The following is a 20,007-nucleotide window of genomic DNA, read 5'->3' on the forward strand; positions in this document are numbered from 1 at the left end:
CAAAGCACACACCAACTACTGGCAACGTCTAAAAAAATACCCTCTAGTATTCTGCCCCATGAACTTGTACTTGATGTGTTTCAGATTTGGAGTGAGCCAAGCACCAGGTCTGCTCCGTCTGATCTGCAAGCCCACAGACATCTGATCTAACTTCTCAAAATGGTTGCAGCCTGAGAAACGGTCACGTACAGAACTGTAGAAGAGAGGACCACTCACCTCGCAGGAGGTCAGGGCTGGCATAAGGTGAACTGTACGTCCGAAACAGCAGCCAATCAAAGTCATCCTCCTCCCCCTGGGTGAAGTCACACAGACTGGGGTCCGAATCCTCTTCAAACGTGCAGCCAGCCGCTGAGAAAAGAGAGCAAAAGTTAAATAATGGCTATCAAGGAAGGAAACGGCATGTTTCAAAGAAATAGCGTCACCTCACAGATGGCTGAGACACAAGTACAGAAATAAACTAGGGGTGCAATCAATTATATATTTTCATTCAAATTGCTCCTTTTGTCCAACCATCACTCCTAGACCACACTTAAAACAGCAATAATGTTGTAATTTATGCCTGTAAAAGATCAAATAAATCAATTATCACAATTGTTGCTAAATATAACAGAGCCGTGGTACTTTATTTTCTAATTCACTCTGAACCTCCTCCTCTTATGGAAACACACACTGACCACCTTGTTGCCCTTTCAGACTAAAACAATGACCTGTGTTTACTTCTGATGGGAACCTTTCAACCCAACTGAACCAACCACCCTTTGCAATGCTGCTGCCACCAGTGTTTTAAACACAACTGTCAAGCTCCAGTAAGAAAGGCTCCACAATGGTTATGATAATAAATATTGTGTTATAGACTATTATAGTAACCTCGCTGAAGTCACTGACTAGTGGCAAAGTGTGGCCCTCGAAAGCAAATAGTCCATTCTTTGCACTTGTGGAGATGCTTTAACATGAATGTAAAGTATGAGTTTTAAGGGTCAATATCAGCCTGAATGTGAGTCTAATAGCCCATGGCATACACATGGGATTGTGAGTCAAAGTGGTATTAGATGAAATGTGTCCACATATGCGCTCAGACTACAAACCAAGCAATGAGCTGTAAATACTTCAGACTCACACAAAGGTACAACAACTCTGCCAAAAGCAATAATTGTCCCTGCATCTGAGGAGAAGAACCCCTCTTATTAAGCATCCACAAACAAGACTACATATCCCAAAGCCCATGCACAAAGGGATACAAATTGTAATAACATTTGGGGCTAGCAGGCACCCTGGGGAATGTAGTGATTATCATAATACCTCACAACCTGCTATTCCACGCGCCAAAAAGCAAAAGATTTCAAATTATATTTAATACCTATGGCTTTAATGATCCTTGGGTCCTGAATAATGTGCTTCAGTTCTGCATCTGTTGCCATATTTCACATTAACCCATCGGTGTGAGAATTACAGTCTAACAGCGGGCAGTTTGAACAGCAGTCAGAAGACCAGAGCCTGTATCAGTAATAATCGGAGTCGGACAGCACGAGACGCGACATGCTAACGATAGGCATTACCACGAGAAGCTCCTGAAGGTGACCCGTGTGTTCTGCAGCTTTATTGGTGCTCATTCTTGACTCTAATCTGCCATTAAACAAATGGTCTCAATATGACAGGCTGCAGAGGAAAAGGCCTGCTAAACTGTTGTGAGGAGACATAACTCTCTTTTTTACTACCGTTGAAGAAGATAGCCACGGCTTCTGGTCATTAGCAGGTTAATGCGATTGCTAGTTTGGTATGTTATGGGCCAAATTAAAATGGAGGACGTAATTAAGACTATGATAGAGCTGGGTGTCGTTTGAGAATGTTTGATGCCAAAATGTTATTTTGTGAAAAAAACAGGAATATAGCAAGGCAAATCACCAAGCAGACAAAGCTCACTGCAAAATGAGTGTGAATCTATCTATCTATCTATCTATATATCTTAACCTGCTCTCGATCTATATTAACTAGGGCTGTGAAACGATTAAAAATTTTAATCGGGTTAATCACAGGTTTTTGTGGATTAATCATGATTAATCACATATTACCGATATACTCGGTATATTTTGTGAGAACATAGAGATTTATGACAAAAGACGGATATATACATTTATACATTCTTCTATACAATGGTGCTGCAACTCAGCAGTTATTTAGCAGTTTTCTTCCATATGGAACATTAATACATCTTCATCCTAAACAGAATGTTTAACCCTCCTGTTACCTTTCGGGTCAATTTGACCCCATTCAATGTTTAATGTCGGTGTTCTTTGGGGTCAATTTGACCCCAGGCTGTTTTTCACTGTGTCAGACATATAAGAAATATCAACTTTTTTATTTATTTAAAGGGCTATTTAGGTAGTCAACAAACAAACATAAAGTACCTCACACTTAAACTTGGGAAGCAATATTAATTCTAATAATTTTCTGGAGGTTTTAATTGCTGGGGTCAAATTGACCCCGAGGGTAAAATATGTTAGTAAATGTAAAGGTAACAGGAGGGTTAAACAGAACATTTTTCTCTTGTTTGTCAACCATTAACTCCACCATGATACAATCTAAAGGCCTCTAGTCTTCCTCTAGCAGCTGCTGAGGCAAACTGACTGTGTGGGTTTTCTTCATGAACTGGGCCGTGATGAAAGGGACGGCGGGGACAGGTGGACAGATTGACAAGTTACTTTTTTTTGCTCTGTCCCGATGCACGCGCACGGAGCTCTGTGGCGCGCGAGACGGAGATCGATAAGTGTTAACGCAACGCGAAGAGACAGAAATGACATGCTGCTGTGGAGATACGATCAACAACAGACGTTTAGTTTAATAAAAGAACAAAGACGTGCTCTAGAGAACATGTCAGGGGGCGGGCCAATCTTTTTAATGTCATGCGATCTACCGACACTACGCCGCGATCGACTGGCAGGTCGCGATCGACGTGTTGAGACCCTGATCTACAGGAAGTAAAAGTCGTAACACGGTTTCCGTAGGTGAACCTGCGGAAGGATCATTACCGATGAACAGACCGTCTGCATGAGAGCGGACAGAGTTCAGATTGAAGTGGTGTATTGGAAGCTCATTTTGCAAGTGACTTTTTTTTCGTCCCGACGACCAACAACAGACGGATTGGAAGCTCATTCTGCACATGCGTTAAATGCATTAAAAAAAAATAACTAGTTAAACCTGAAATTGAATTAACTGAGTTAACGCGTTATTTTTCACAGCACTAATATTAACATGTTATCTATCTATTTTAACCTGCGATCTATATATCTGAACCTGCTGTCTATCTATATTAACCTGCGATATATCTATCTTAACCTGCTATCTAAATATATTAACCTGCTATTTATCTATCTTAACCTGCTGTCTAATAATCGTAACCTGCTATCTATACACAGTATCTTAACATGCTATTTATCTATCTTAACCTGCTATCTAATAATCGTAACCTGCTATCTATACACAGTATCTTAACATGCTATTTATCCATTTTAAACCGGCTGTCTAATAATCGTAACCTGCTATCTATACACAGTATCTTAACATGCTATTTATCTATTTTAAACCTGCTGTCTAATAATCGTAACCTGCTATCTATATACAATATCTTAAAATGCTATTTATTTATCTTAAACCGGCTGTCTAATAATCGTAACCTGCTATCTATACACAGTATCTTAACATGCTATTTATCTATTTTAAACCGGCTGTCTAATAATCTTAACCTGCTATCTATCTATCTTAACCTGCGATCTCTATCTTAACCTGTTATATATCTTAACCTACACTAAGCTATAGAAAATATATCTTAACCTACACTAAGCTATAGAAAATGTGTGTTTTTCACTGAATTAGCAGAACTTCCTTCAATAACTACAGTTACGGCTTTGTAGTTGTGCACCTCCACCAACCAGCCAAGGTTGAAGTTTACGTCTGTCTTTTCAAAATGTCCTCACTCTATCATTTGTGTTGAACTGCCATAATCAGCACATGAATGTATCAGTTTGTGAGGTTACAGTTACTTTTGAACAAAATATTCTAAACAGTTCATCCTTATATCTAATCCAGCAAATGGTACACCCAGACAAATACAGATGCTTTTTTAAATTATTGCAACAACTATATAAGAAAACAATATTACCATAAATCATTCCTGTTCAATGAGCCAAAACATTGCAAAACAAGCAGAGATATTACAGCAAAGCCCACCATGGTAATAATGTTAGAGCTCAATATATTTTTCTTTTATAGTCTCACACTGTTTATCATCATATCATCCAACCCAACATTCTCTCTGTCCATTTGACAGAGTCTGGCAAATTAATCGTTGCTGGCAGAGTCCTTCATGGTGCCTTGAAACTAAGTAGCATGATTAGTAAAGCGCTACCATTTCGTCTCAATCGGCCAATCAATGTTTTAACTGGAGTTTCTGCACATAAAGGTGTCATCCTAAATATATTTCTGCAGTTTTAAACCAATATCTAACGTTTTTAGAGTCATAGAAGCAATCAACTGTCTAGCTAATGCTGCATATCTGTTTGTTTGCCAGTTTCAGTAACAGTGAGCTTGTTCTATGAAGAGCTGAAGACGATCTCCTGGGTGCTCTTTGAGACAACCATGTTGATAGGTAGAAAACCATGTGCGCCTTGCAAGAAAGCAGCATGAGATACCAACATCGTTGTTGCTGTTTGGTTTATAGATTTACAGTTGCTCGAAGGTGTTGGACTTTCTCCAGATGGTGTATTCATTGCAACACTAACACACTCAGGGTGCCCTTGCCTACAGCCAACCTATTACATCCCGCTTGCACCTCCAGTGATTATACAATAACACCGGGGCATATCTACCATTGTGTAAGCTCAGTCCATTGGGTGATAGTAACAGCCAACCAACAGGGGAGGGAGTGTGGGTTTCTCCCTCTGGGTTTGATTTATAGCCCCGTGCTGGGCTGTTACTGCACAGATCTGCTGCTGAGGCCAGGGGTTAATTGTTCCACACTGGGGTCTATTTCTAATAGAACAGCCAGAAATATGGGACCTGACACATCCAAAAGCTGGCACTATATTATTCCCTTCTGCTTCAGAAAATGAAGCCTGCACACTCCTCCCTACATGAGACTCATCATTCAGAGGAAGGAAGCCGGGACGCCGGGACACCAGGCCAGCGCTGCCCAGGACTGTCATCTCCTCACAACACACTGGGAGGGATGCAGCTAATCTATTCTGACAAAACACACTCCCATCTCAGCTACTTCAGGAGGACGGATGGGTGTGTGGATTGTCAGTGGCCATTTTTTACCTGAATAATTAGAGCATAATTTAGTGCAATGACCAGTGCAAAGTCAGACACTGCCAAGATGTTATGGCTGAGACTATGTTGTGCTTGGAGGAATGAATTCTGGGGAACACATTCATGCAGATGATGCGGCCCATATCATTCAAATGTTTGTGAGACTGCTAACCGATGTGTCTGATCTACTTGCCAGGATTGCAATCATTTTGAAAATGGAAGGTATACCTCCAAAGAGGACATGCTGTGCCTCTTCTTGGAAGCAAAACAGAAGAGATTATTAAACAAATGTCCTCTAACGAGCCAGGAAGCAAGCTAGTTTCAAGGATGCCGTAGAAAACATTGTTCAAACCGCTCAGCAGGGCCAAATCAGCCTGCTGTGGTGCTGTGCATGCAGCACAGCCACGCACCTTTCCCAGGAACACCTGAGAACGCAAGATGAGAAGGGTCTAGAGATGCTGGGGGGGATTTAAAGACTTGGGTGAGAGGGATTTCTCTCACTTTTTGGTTTTGTCACTCTGTTTAAAACACTAATCTCAGTGTTTACAGTGAATCAACACAGATCACCCCATATATAAATTGCTACACAACCTCTCTGACTTTATAGCAAACCAAAGTAAACTTCAGATTTACACAGTGGAAGTGATGAGCCACACTGTCAGAGGATCAGGAGATCCTCTTTGATTTCATAAGGACATAAAAGAAAACGGCAACTTGGCTAACAAACACCCCAATTTGATCCCACATTTGTACGGGATACATAAAACGTTCCCTCGTTTTATATGCAGTTCATCAAGGCTCTGCGTCTCTCTCTGCACATATCAGTTGTTAGTGTCACGTGTAAACCTTCATGTTAGATTTGCTATCTCTCTCTGTTAACTTGTATAATCCCTTGCCTTGCTATTTAATTGGAGTGTCAGCTATGCACAGTGCATATTGTCTGAGTCTCTGCTTTTCCCTTTATTTGCATATGTTTTAAACAGAAGGACGCTGGACTAAGCTTATTTATTTTATTCCGACAATTTTTCACGTGAATAAACCAAACACAGCAAAATAGTAAGTGTATGTCTCTCAAATCTAAATGAGTATTCATGGGTAGAGCCCCAAACCACAGTATCAACAGTGTTTTTTATTATTATTTTAAATTAGAGGCACAGTCACGAACACCTATATGGGCTATGTGGACTGACATCAAAGTGCAATTCTCGCACTTATTTTCTAATATTTAAAAGAAAAAGAAGGATCTGTTATTAAATACTGGAAGCAATCTTTTGATCTGAAACACTGCAGTTAATCTTTTCACTGGCTTTTCAAGAGAGTGAGTAGAATAAAGCAGTAAGGCAATTCTTGTAAAGATTGTAAATTAGTCGTACTTGTTTGAGTACCAGATCAGCCCCTCAAAGAGAACCAAATTCATATTTAAACTTTAAGACCCATCTTGGGGTGGGCAACATTAATAAAATCCTCTATGACAGGCTGCCATTTTATTTCACAATCTCGATATAAAAAATGTTTAAATAAAAAATGTAATTGAGAAAATGCTTTCTCACATTAGTGCAAAAACTTTCTAAGAATACATTATCACCATACATCATTTCTGTTCAACGATCCAAAACTTTGCAAAAGCAAAGCCTCTCATGAGAGTCTGAACTGGCAAATTCACTGTTGTGAGCAGAGTCCTTCATGTGCCTTGAAATAAAGTAGCATGATTCGTTAAGTGCTGACATTTTGTCTTAATCGGCCAATTTAATGTTTAATCTGGTGTTTCTCCACATAAAAGTATCAGCCTTGAAAAGATTTTCCTTCAGTTTTAAGTCACCTTATTTACCTTGGTTTCACTGTTCAGTTTCATATACTGTAGCTATAAGACACAACACGCACTTTACCCGCTGCAAAGACCTTCCACAGATGCTGCGGGTCCCATCACTGTGGTTGATAGAATGCATTTTAATGCTCAAGCACCGTCTGTTGGCTGTACTCATGGCTTGGATGTATAAAGAGAACCGGGGCCTCCTTCATTGCTATGACACTATCGTCCCACTCATTGCTCGTCCCACTCATTGCTCAGTGGAGCATGAAGCATGAACATTTTATATAAAAAGTCCAGGATCTTTCATCGATCTTGGCCCATCCATACTCAAAACTTAGCCCAAACTTGCGTTTCCTTTAGCCCTGCAGCCCTGCCTCCCAGCCTTCGTTCAAGTCTCTTCTCGAGCTCATTCACATCAATGGAAGAAAGAAAAATTACTCTGGATTCAGTTTAATCCAGAGTCCATTTCACGACTTTTAGAAACTAATGATTTAAATAAGGTTTATTCTTATATATAGAAGTGGTCATACTCTGGAGTTGATTTACCAAAAAAAGAAAAATCCGCTGAGTTCAGATGTCTCTTTTCCCAATGATATGGATTCACTATGGGGGAAAGTATTTTTGGGCCCATGGGGACAAAAGTAGAATTTTCAACTTCATGAAATTGACCTTTTAGCTCCTCCGCAATGATGGGTCAGGAAGTGCTGTGTCTACCTGCAGAAGAGACAGGTCTTTTCTGTTTTTTTCTGGGATCCTCTTATATGTCGCTGCCTCCAGAATTACACAAGTTACAAAGCGCTGCTTGGATTCTCATCAAACTCTCGACAAAAAAATGAATACATGAATTTATCAAAATGCCAAACTCTGCTTTTAGCTCAATACATAAAAAACCACGGACATTAAGATCCAAGTTGGAAATATAATGTAGATGAGCGGTTCAGAGAATTTTTTTTAAATCAGACAAAGTAAGACTGATGACTCACATCTGGGCCCTGAAAATAAAAACCTTCGGTCTTTCCCATTTGAGACAATGTCTAAGAGATGGAAACTAACAAGCCGATTTCAAGACTCAGAGCAAAACACTTAAAACTCTGTTTCCCATTTACAGTATAATACAAATAATATAAGTTGATGTGTGCGCTCCAAGAAACCACTCACCACCTTTGCTTTAATGTCAACCCAGACTCTGCCCTTAATTATCAGCCAGGATGAACACCAGAACATGTGAAGTCACCTGGGAAATGATGATGATGAAACACGGGAGCTTGACGTATCAACATCGACTAATGAGATCCACACCAAGCTGCGAAAACAGTCCGTACTTGAGAGCGCTTCTACTTCCACAGCCTCATCGGGAGTCTGTGGTGACTGAGTGTCGGGTGAGTAACACTGGAGGCAGTTAGTGGGAGGAGAGTGGCTGATTTGCATTGCACTGCGAGTTTGGCCCGATGCATCTGCAGGAGACAGGTATATTTATTCTCTACAGAGGCTCTCCTCCCCAGCACTCCCTTGGCTGCCTCTGAAAGTCATCCATTCCCACACCTGAATACGCAATGAAATCATCTCTGCCTCCCCGGGCATTAATAACTCAACCCAGGTGGCTGGATGGTCCCGGTCACACAGAGAGGGCCAAGATGATTGCGAATAGAATTGAATTGGAGAAGGTGAACAGGTACAGTATAATGTTTACACTGTAAGAAGATATTAAACATGTAATTACGACACTTTAAAGTGACTGAACCTCATTATTCCCTTTAAGGAAGAATGGCCCCCAGCATTGTTCATACTTTTGGACTCTATCCCCTTTACTTCAAAGATACAACTACACCCATCCCTCAATATCTCAAAATGAAAAGACATTATATTATATTGGGGACTCAATAACTAAGTATCTCAAAACACACAGAGCAAGAATTGTGATTTGTGAATTGCTTCCTGCTATTTTCATGATTTGATCAATTTAACATTCTTACCTTTCTATATAATGAAATTATTACTTGACGCTTTGGCAATATTGTGCCTGTTGTGAAACATATTGAATCGGTGTACTCAAATATAAACCCTTCAAGAGTAACGTTGTCAATGGACACTTCAAAATATGTTTTTTTATTAATATGCAGCATATAGATATATTGTCTTTTTTATTTCATGCATTCCTCTTTCTTGTAAAACCCTGGCATCCACATTTCCCACAATGCAACTTGACCATTGACAGTTTGGTTTGTAGATTTGGGCGTGTTATGCTAGTAGCAGCTAATGTAGCCTCGAGCTACAACTAGCCTTATGCAGCAGTACTCCCCACAACTTGGAAACAGACTTGGCTGTGTAAAATCTATAATATGACACATTTAATACTCAACTAATGTAATTACACACTGCATTGAGCAGATAAACTGAATGAGATTCTGTAGGCTTGTGAAACATAATTGTCTGGAAATATAATGTTCAATCACTCATAAGCCGCCTCCCAATGTATCTATTTTGCAACGTCCCTGCTAAATAAACACAAAAGACATAATAAAGATCCACATATATTCTGTTTTTCAAACTGGAATGAGAAAAAGTGAAATGGCCCTACCCTGCCTTCAGCAAAAAGAAAAAGTTACTTCCCCCTGCCCCAACAATTTTCATACAGTAATTCAAATGAAGGAAAGCCACATTTTTGAAGAACATTTCCTTCTGATGGTGAACAATGACACAAAGGCAGTTGAATCCAGTTAGGATATAGTCGAATCCTAAGGGACCAGGCAGTCGCGATTCATCTTATAAATTAATTGTGCCTTCACTTTAAAGGGTTGGGACGATATGTCATCCTCTGTGGAGGGTAGATGATAAATGTATCTCACATGTCAATAGAATAGTCAAAGACTCAAAACAATGTTATTCCTCTCTTTCCATTGCTATTCTGAGGGCAACAGGAAGAGGAAACAAAGACGCTGAGACAAAGGCAATCGGAGATTGTTGTCTTCCGTTTCCTCTGCTCAGAGAAAAAAAGAATTATTCCGTGAAACCTGGTCTGGTCTGCAGCTGAGGAAGCTGTTAACGTCGTAACCGTATCGTAAATATTTACACGTACTTTTGTTATATGTGAAGTTCTCCGCACTGCCCCTCCGCGCCCCACCTGTAATACCTCGGCGCCCCACAGTTTGAGAACCGCTGAATTAGCAGGTGGAAATCTCACCTGTCTGGTGGCGTCACTTCAAACATCTGTTTCATTCAAGTCTCTACCCATGAAAACTCATTTAGATTTGAGAGACATATAAAGAACTAATTTGCAATTGTAGGTTCAAAGCAAATAAATGATAACCATAATGCAGAAAAGGAGGTCCTTGACATTGTGAAATCTCTTAGTGAGAACCAGTGGCGTCCCTAGGCTAAAAAACCCGAATGTTTTTTCATTAGCCCCGAATGTTTTCAACCAAAAAAAAAAAAAGATTTGGTACACAAGTGGTTAACACCTCCAGCTTCGCACGTGACGTCATTCACCCAAAACAGCGGAGTCAGACTGGCAGCAGGCGCACGTAACAGCAAGCTGCTGTCTGAGAGTGTTTCTATGTCTACAAATTTCGCTGCTTCACTCTTCTGGGCTAAGCCCAGCGCCGCCGCTCCCATAACGCGCATCGCTCTGCCGTGATACGCGCCGATACATCCGCGCACACAGGTGAGCACACTCTCACTCGAAAAACTCACTAGCACCCCCCAAGCATTTGTTTTGATAATCCATTAATCAGGGATTTTAAAAGCTAATGGTCTCATTTTAGCGTGAGCTTCTGTTGTCACATATGATATAAACTGAATATTTTAGGGTTTTGAACATGATGGCCATAAAATGCCAACTCTGGCAACTCCTAATGGACATTTTCTTGTGTTTTCTGAAATTGTTTATACAATATAAAAACAGCAGATTGGTTGATAATGAAAAGTCTAATTGTGCATTGGGCTCTTGGAAATGGTGATGGCTGTTTTCCACCATCTAATACAAATTTATAGACTGGTTTAATTGATCAAATAAAAAAAGATTCATACAGTAATGAACTTCGTTAGTAGCTGCTCTGATAGCGAATGCATCCAGTAGAAAGGACTGCTTACCTGAGCAGTATTTAAGATTTACAAAGGTGAGTGTGAAAATGCAAGACCAGCGGGAAATACTTGTACTGACAAAGTTATTGAATTTACATACAAAAGGCTTTTTTCCTTTGATTCCTTTTCTTATTACATATTTTAAGATCAATTACCAGCAGTTATTGTTCCAATTGGATTTCTATGACAAGCACATGTATATTTTAAAGTAATATGTGAGTCCTGTTGAGTAAACTAGAGTAAAAAACCAACAACGTGATCTAAAATAATTTGTCTGAAACAACAGTTTTGGAGAAATAAATAATTAACCTGCGGAGATAAGAATACACTATGACACAGCTCACTTAACAATTGATGTCTTAAATGTACTAATACATTATGACCTAATAATAATTCATAATCCCTCTTGGCTTTATGAATAATGTTATTATCATTATTACGTTGTGCTTAGAAGGTGATTATCAGAACACATAATCAAAACACAAAAACACATATTTAATCTTAAATGTATAACTCACGAGCGCGCTAATGTAAAGAATATATATTATAGCTTAGCATAGCCTAGTAGTGTATTGTGCATAAATGTTATGTGTAAAGTGGAAAAACACTGGACGAGAGTTAGAAACATCAGCAGGGCATTCCGGCGCCTGAACTGATCAAAGAAGATAACAGTGACACACGAAAGAACTTTATGCACCAACGCTCACCCTAGATTTGAATAGAACAAAGCAACACTCATGAACAGGAGAGCCACAGAGACAACTACTGAGTGCAGATAAGATAAGGAAAGGTCCAGCTTTGACAATTTAATATCCGGATTCAACCACAGCCCTCTCTCACACACACATACACACACCGACACTGGCCCTTTGTAAATATCCTGGGAACGACCTTCTAGAAACAGTTCGTCCCACCTCGGAAGAGATAAGATTATCTTAGAAAACTCCCCAGCTCAGTCAAGGAAGCTACATGTGAATTCCATCTTCCTTTCTCACACTTTCACAACATATGCTCTCATTGGCTGGCCACAAGAACCAATGAAGGAGCGACAACGGCGGAAGCAGAGGAACAAGACCCAATGATAAAACACCGCCCTCTTTACTCCTGACCAATCAGAACTGTCCCTGTTGATTATTTAAATGGCCGTGCGAGCTCTGCTCAGCATCCTTTTTGCAGCGCTGGGGCCATTGGTGACAGCTCTGGATTGGGGTCCATGCGCATGATTGTCTGTTTGTATCCTGATTTTGAATAAACGCTTTATAGAGTTAAAGTAAAAGTCTACCGCTGTTTCTTCCAGTGAGTACCGTCCAGGTGGTGTGACGCTGTCCAACTCCAACACTAACACCTCCAGTTTTTCGGTTAAAGGGTTGCAGTGGAAAATATGCATAACTGAGGAGTGTTGACTTGTAAGTGTCCACACTTCTTGTGTGTGGTTGGAACAACTTAAAGGGTACCTGTAGTGAAAGCGAATATGTAGCCAGATCAAAAGATAATGTGTTTCTAAAGGTTATTCATGCACTGACGTTCCAGTATTCAATAACAATACGTAGTTTAGGCTGTTCAAAGTCCTCAACTCCGACATGCGACATTGCACTGGAGCTTGAATATGTCGCGGGTGGTGTGACGTCAAATCGTTGAGAGATCGACAGCCAGCCACAGCGGATGTGTTCAGATACCAATATAAACAACGTCGGCGCCAAACAAATGCTGAGAGATTGATAATATGGACGATGAAAGATTGTCTGATTCAGCAACTGGATACTTGTTTGAACCTTTAAAAGCAGACTATCCCCATTTAGTGAATTGTGACAGCGATGATAGCGATGATTCTGATGAAGTTGATGCCGAAGGACCGCCGGTCCAGATGCTTCACCGTGCGGACCGTGCACGCAAGTCGGCGGACGTTTGGTGCAGTTGTGGAAATGTGCCACAAAAAACAGACATAGAGTGCATTTGTTGTAAAGAGCACAAACTTATGTCCGATGATATAGAGTCATTAGACCTCATCTGCTTCACACAAAAGAGTGAGCTTGATAGCTACATCGCGCATAAGCCAGCGCTGGAGATGTCTTTCATTGATGCAATGTTCGGCCGACATGTTCGGGGGTCTGCACCCGAGGGAGAACTGTCAAATCGGTAAGTTTGCCAGTTGTTTCATGTAGGCTAATTTGCGATCACCAGAGTTGGTGTGATTATTACTAATATTCTGAATATATGGATCGAAGTGATCTTCACATACCACGGAGTTTCTGCTGAATGTAAATGTTTTAAAAGTATGCCCGGTTCCAAAATTGTGCAGCCACTTCTTCGCGAGCACCTTCTTTTCCTCTGTACTAGGTTTGGGCACGCAAAAGAACTTTTTAGTCTTGTGACTCCGTTTATTATTGAGACAACCGAACGCCTTGCACTGCGCCATCTTGGCGTGAACTCCAGACGTGAACTGGTTTGAGCCCACCGATCTATCCCAAGAAGCAACGCGTGTAGAAGTGGCTCCGGATTGGCTGAATTCCTTTCAACGACTCAACGTCATAGTTAGCTTTGACATGAGTAAATAACTAGCAAAATGGCTGCGCCCTGAAGCGTTCACGGACTCGGAATGTTGACAAAGAAATGTAAATCCTCGGGCTATGCGTGACTTGTTGACAATAGCGGCGGGGTAAATATGATTTATTTGATGCGCCGAATGGATGTAGCACGTTGTTGTTTTGCACTACAGGTACCCTTTAACAGTTTAAATAAATATTGTACTCATTCACTGACTGAGACACTTTAAGAGAAGCCTGCATTGTGCAGGAGCTGCGATCAACATAATACGAGAAAAAAGCTGACAACCTCAGGGATCATTTAAATAGGTCATGAGTACAGTGTCGGAATTTAATGTTCACATTTATTGTGGGTGAACAACCATCTCCAACGCAATATGAACTCTTATTTTCGATTCTGACTGACCTCCTGACCAGCTGAGCCAATTCAATTTGACTGCATCCTAATCAAACTGCCTGCTGTGTCCCAACTCGACAGGAAAAAAATAAATAAAACGGTTGTCTATCAACTCTGCTAAACCACATACCCTGTAGCAGCTTCACTGCTCTGCTACCCGTCAATTCCACTAACACAAAGACAGTCAATTGCTGTTTCCACGTCCTGCAGCCCTTCAATTCCACTCAGCCACACATAGGATCACATGAAGGCAGCCAGAAGGGAGGATTTCAGTTCTCTCTCTCTCTCCCTCACAACCCATTGTTCCTGTTGTGTATACAGCATACGGCGAGTATGCCCTTTCTTTCTCTTCTTTCTACATTTGGCATCAAAGAGACAAAGGGAAAATAGTTTTACCCTTGGTAAAGTTTTTTTTCTGGATAATTAATCCATGGAACCAAATTTACTTAACTGAGAAACATGACTCTATTTATTACCTAAACACCAAAATAATTTAAAATGATGAAGCATTCACAAGCAAGGTTTTCCTCTAAAGCAGCCAGGATTGCAGGGTTTTTCCTGGGTCAAAATGGGTCTTCGGTGCTCCCAAAAAAATTTGGGAACGCCGATCAAAACCGATAATGGGAATATCGGCCGATATGTATCGGCGCCGATCAGATCGGTGCATCCCTATTGAGAACATATTCGCTGACATGCACGTGATGAACACATTTTTATTTATTTTTCCATCGCAGACTTTTTTTTGCCTTAGGCGCTCGGGATTTGTCATAGGCGTTCGGGAAAACGGCTTAGGCGCGCGCTCAAATTTTCTCTATGCAGGAAAAACCCTGGATTGTAATTGTTTAATTATCAGCTTACAGTGAAGGCTGAAGTTTAGCATTATGTCTTCTGAACCTGTAAATATGTTTTGCATATTTTATTTAAATTCAATTTTTTTTCAATAGAAATACATTTCTGTGTGAAATTAAATATGCATCACAATATATGAAGCAATCAAAGTTTAAAATAAATGTAAAGGTGAAACATGTAGAATCTTTATCCATCAACACTAATTTTACGTTCACACCAAAAGCCGTGGCTCGTCTACGTTAAAAAAAAGGAATCATTTCCTTCATCCACCAAGGAAGAACTAACCACGAGTTCTTCTTTATTCTTGTTATGGACATCCCACAAACGTCGGAACATCTAACGCGCCGCCCAAAACGCGTCAATGAAAAATGCCCCAAACGCGCCGCCCGGAAAAATGTTGCGTCTATCGCAACCACGCGCGTCTGTACGTTGACTTTGCACGGGATCTCATCACGCGGAAAAATCGGGTCGCATAGATGTGAACACAACATCAACACTCAAAAGCAAATCTGCTACATCTGTACGTCGAGGATGTATTTTGATCCCATTTGATTGCCAGTAACTCACTCCATTGGGGCACAGGAAAGAACACACAACAGGATTTCTTTGTAAATGAGCTGTGTACACTTCAAACCAGTGAGAAAAGCAACACATGTGTTCAGGGCCTTTGAATAATTAAACACATTTAACTTAGCATTCAGGTTCCTGCTGGCGGACCAGTTCTAAACTTCAGCTAGTCGAATGCTAAATGACACAGAAATGTATCACATTAATGAACGCAGGAGAATGAAAAAGGAGAAGAAAAAAGGTCAAAAAGATGCAGCTAATTAAAAAGACAATAGTGTTGGTTTGTTTCAGGCTGAGGAGTATTTAAATAATGGTGACTCCAAAGCCAAGCAGAGAAAAGGCATCCATTACATTTTAAAGGGATTATCAGCAAAGAAATGAAGTGGCATGTGCTGCTGGTGCACAGGGGTGGGGGCACCTGTCTCGGCAGCAAAAAGCAGGTACATGAAATATTCACCTAACAGAAATGAAAATATTTAAAATAAATCAAACAAATCACCAAGTACAGTGCAATTTTTTAAAAATAGTAGCGGCCGCAAGACAATATTTTGATCTGAACTCAATGCGTCACATTTTATCAATCTAAACATTACCGCGGACTGCTGTGCGATAGAGGTGAAGCAGCTGTAAAACTCCTGAGAGAAAATTTTAAAAGACAAGAAAGGAAAATTCACCGAAACACAGCGATTTGCTTGTGTGAACTCACGCTGATGTACTGACTTCAGCTCGTATGAATACCGATAACCTGGTTCTCCAGATGGCTCGATGCACTCAGGAACGCTCCTATGGGGAAACTTCTGAGCAGCAATGCTAATCTACCTCACAACAAGTTCCACAAAGAACGAATAAAAGACAAATGGATCAAAGGCAAAAAAGTCTAACTCGACTAAAGAGACTCTCTTAATCACCTTTTACCAGTATCCTCCATTCCTTCCAGCATCCGACTGCTCTGCTGCCCTTTCTGGGCTGCCACCCAGCCAGCCGTCAATGTCCACCTGATCTTTTCCTATCCGGGCAGCTCTTATGAGCACGATTCTTCGGCCTGCTGTGGGCCTACTTCCTGGTGCAGCTGCCACCTGCCCAGTCGCGTGGTGCTTTGCATCAATCTCGCTGCAGCCGGAGCCCAGTGGTCAGTCCAGTGTGCGTTCATATGTGCACGAGCTCTTCTGTCTGTACGCATTCATTTACATGGGCAATATACGCTGCTGCTGCAGCTCCTGCAGAGACACGGCGCAGACTGGCCGTCAGTCAAACAAAGATGGACGTGTAGAGAAATGGGAATAGACATACAGCAATCACACATGAGGATGTGCTTTCACACTCAATCCGAGAAAACACGGCCACAAGAGACACCAAATAAACCTAAAACGGCCCTCCTAACCCCCTAATGGCCATGGCACTCTTTGTTAGTTCTTATTCCTTCCTCCATGCTTGAAATGTGAAGCAAGGAAGTGATTAAACCGACCTCAAGTCCAAGAGGGTTCTGATAAATGTCACTCCTTGAGTTTGTGGCTTTCGACTGTTAGTTTAGTGTGTTGCACCTAACCTGCCCTGAACTCGTCCTTCTGCACTGCAGCGTCACTGTCTGAACGATCCAGACTGAAAGACCTTGTTAGTTCAGCTGGTCCTCGCAGTAGACGTGGAATGTGTAAGAATCAGCACCGGCCAACCGAGCAGCACATTGATAGTCCACATGGTTCCGTGGTCACGATGACTTCCAGAAACACAATGAGAAGATTACCAGCTTTACGTAGAGGCTGCGGTAGATTTTGAGTCAGACATATTAAGTGTGTTTGCGCTGGTTGCTTGGGGACTAATCAGTGTCTGTCTGCTGTCGACAACACGCGAAGAGAGAAAGGAGAGGATCGAGGTGCAGAGAGCTGGCTCGGTGCTTCAGCGACGAGCGGAAGAGTGCAACACCCTGTTCCAGCAATGTCAGGGCGAGTGAGTACAAAGGCCTTGTTATAAGTCATCAGCCATTCCTCAGTCGCAGCACTTTGAAGACAGGGTCAACGCTCTGAGTGGAAAATACAATTTGTATCATATTCCCCTCGGACTCATTTCAGACTTTACCAACAAATGTATGAATCCTCAATTCGGACCCTGATTAATTGCATGGACGAGGAAAATATTACAAGCCTCTTCAAAAGAAAACCTACATGCTACATTAAGACCGAGTCAAATAGCATTGGTGCTGAGATGATAATGGAATATAAATGTTTAATAGGGCATTGTCTTGCTGCAAAACAAACTGGAGTGTGTTTGCTAACGTGAGAGCTAGAGAGTGAAAGAGAGAAAGATCATAAGAAAGAGTACCTCAGCCAACCCGTAGGGGACAGTGTTTGAGGTGAGAAGTCCTGGGGGGAAGAGATAGAGAGAGAGAAGGCTGCCAACATTTCATCGTTTGAAAGCTTATTAAACTATTGGCTCATTGTGATGAGGTGAGACTTGAGGAATGGACTCCAGCCCGCCACAGGAAGCACCTCTGTAGCTTCAGAGTGACCGCACTCACTGAAGCACATTTTCCATCACTCCGGTCCGTCTCTCTTCTCTCTGCTGATTCTCTCTATCTCTCTCTCTCTCTCTAACTCTCTCTCATTCAGAATTTACTTTTTCCAAAGAAAAATATCTTCCAGGAGCCCCTCTGCAGCTTCATTCCCTGCACCCTGTGTGAGCTCTGATGAGTTCCTCTTGTGCGTGGAAGACGTTAAAAAGTCGAACACAACACAACACAATAAATTCTGCACGACTTCAGAAGCCGCGCTCGCATCGCACTGACAGCCAGCCGTGTTGTTTGCAGCAGGCATCTGGGTTTTTATTGGACTATGAAAGTAGGAGCGTCTACCACCGACACTGAATGACAGCAGCAGCTGCCTCTCGTCGAAGAAGTGACATAACTTGGCCACTTTTTTTTCTTCTTTTTTAAAAAATAATAATGAAATCGATGTATGTCCTAGGCTTTCTCAAATGCTGCTTGTTTCAAGCTTTTAACGGTCACTGCAGAGGGGACATTCGACAGGAAGGAAGGAGCTCAGCACATTTGTTAGGCCTTTCTGCCGAACATCAAATTCAACATAAAAACGTTAAAAGAACACAGAGAACGGTCCCTATTGGGCCTGCAAGCATTGTCCCCGTTACTCTCCTGATATTCTGCTGCCGAAGGTAACTTAGCAGATCCACGAAAAATGTCTAAGAAATCTGCAGAATATGGACATTCTCCTGTCAACTAAAAGTTGGTGAGGTTGATGTGTTCTCCATGTCTGCTGGCCAGAGGAATAAGGACACATTAAAGCTGCAGACTAGACCCTTGCACGGCACGGGGAGAATAGAGAAAGAAGAGCAGGACTGCAAAACAAAACACGCATGACGATATGGTGTTACGGAAATGTAAAAAATATATATTAAACAAAATGATGCCGTGTCTACAATATCATTTCATTATTCTATTAATGCATTCAGATATGAAATGCAACTTTCTCTTTTTATTTTATTGCAAACTTAAACAACGATCTGATGTGAGGAAGCTATGTAACATCCTGTTGTAAATTATGTCTAGGGGGACGGCAAAGAGATCAGATATGTTTTTATTAGGACGGCAATGCCGTTTACCGGTAAACCGTTGCCGGTATTCTCTTCCAGCCTCTCTTGATTTTACCATGCTGCCCTAATGCAGTTTGCCTCATTTCATGTGAATGCAGCATGTGGAGTCTGACTGCACATCCAAATTCAACAACATGTATTTCCTTCTCTAAATTCAATTCAATTCAGTTTATTTGTATAGCCCAATTTCACAAATTACAAATTTGTCTCAGAGTGCTTTACAATCTGTACATATAGACATCCCTGCCCCAAAACCTCACATCGGACCAGGAAAAACTCCCAAATAACCCTTCAGGGTGAAAAAAAGGGAAGAAACCTTCAGGAGAGCAACAGAGGAGGATCCCTCTCCAGGATGGACTGAAGCAATAGATGTAATGTGTACAGAAGGACTGATTTAGAGTTTAAATACATTCAATGAATGTGACAGAGTGTATGAATAGTTCATAGTAGGCATATTCCACGATGGAGACCTCCACGATCCATCAGGCAGATGGCGGTGGGGAGGAGGAGTGGGCGGAGTCTCAACAGTGGGTGGAGTCTCAACAGGACAGTGGCGTAGTTAGGAGCAGGAATTCCACGACCCAGACCTCGATGATCCATCAGGCAGATAGGATCTATGCCGTCTCATAGGGTCCGATGACCCCATGAGACGTGAAGTCTAAGGACTCGGGAGAAAGCAGAGTTAGTAATGTGTGATTGAGAGATGAAAATTCATCCTTAAGGAGAGAAAAAAGAGGAGATAGGTACTCAGTGCATCCTAAAACGTCCCCGGCAGCTATAAGCCTATAGCAGCATATCAAGGGCTGGACCAGGGCAAACCTGATTCAGCCCTAACTATAACTCTGTCAAAGAGGAAA

The 20,007-nt window shown here is 41.4% G+C and overlaps 1 protein-coding gene across 4 annotated transcripts in view; it reads right to left on the minus strand.

Annotated features, from left to right (window-relative positions):
* ptprub (protein tyrosine phosphatase receptor type Ub) overlaps positions 1–20,007 on the minus strand; it is a 147,381-nt gene that overhangs the window by 97,960 nt on the left and 29,414 nt on the right. For all 4 annotated transcript variants that reach the window (XM_056444162.1, XM_056444161.1, XM_056444160.1 and 1 more), the window contains exon 2: positions 217–348. In XM_056444162.1, the coding sequence (XP_056300137.1) occupies positions 217–348 (132 nt within the window). The remainder of the gene's footprint in view (positions 1–216; positions 349–20,007) is intronic.

Source organism: Pseudoliparis swirei, chromosome 22 (assembly GCF_029220125.1).
Source record: "Pseudoliparis swirei isolate HS2019 ecotype Mariana Trench chromosome 22, NWPU_hadal_v1, whole genome shotgun sequence".
Taxonomy (NCBI): domain Eukaryota; kingdom Metazoa; phylum Chordata; class Actinopteri; order Perciformes; family Liparidae; genus Pseudoliparis; species Pseudoliparis swirei.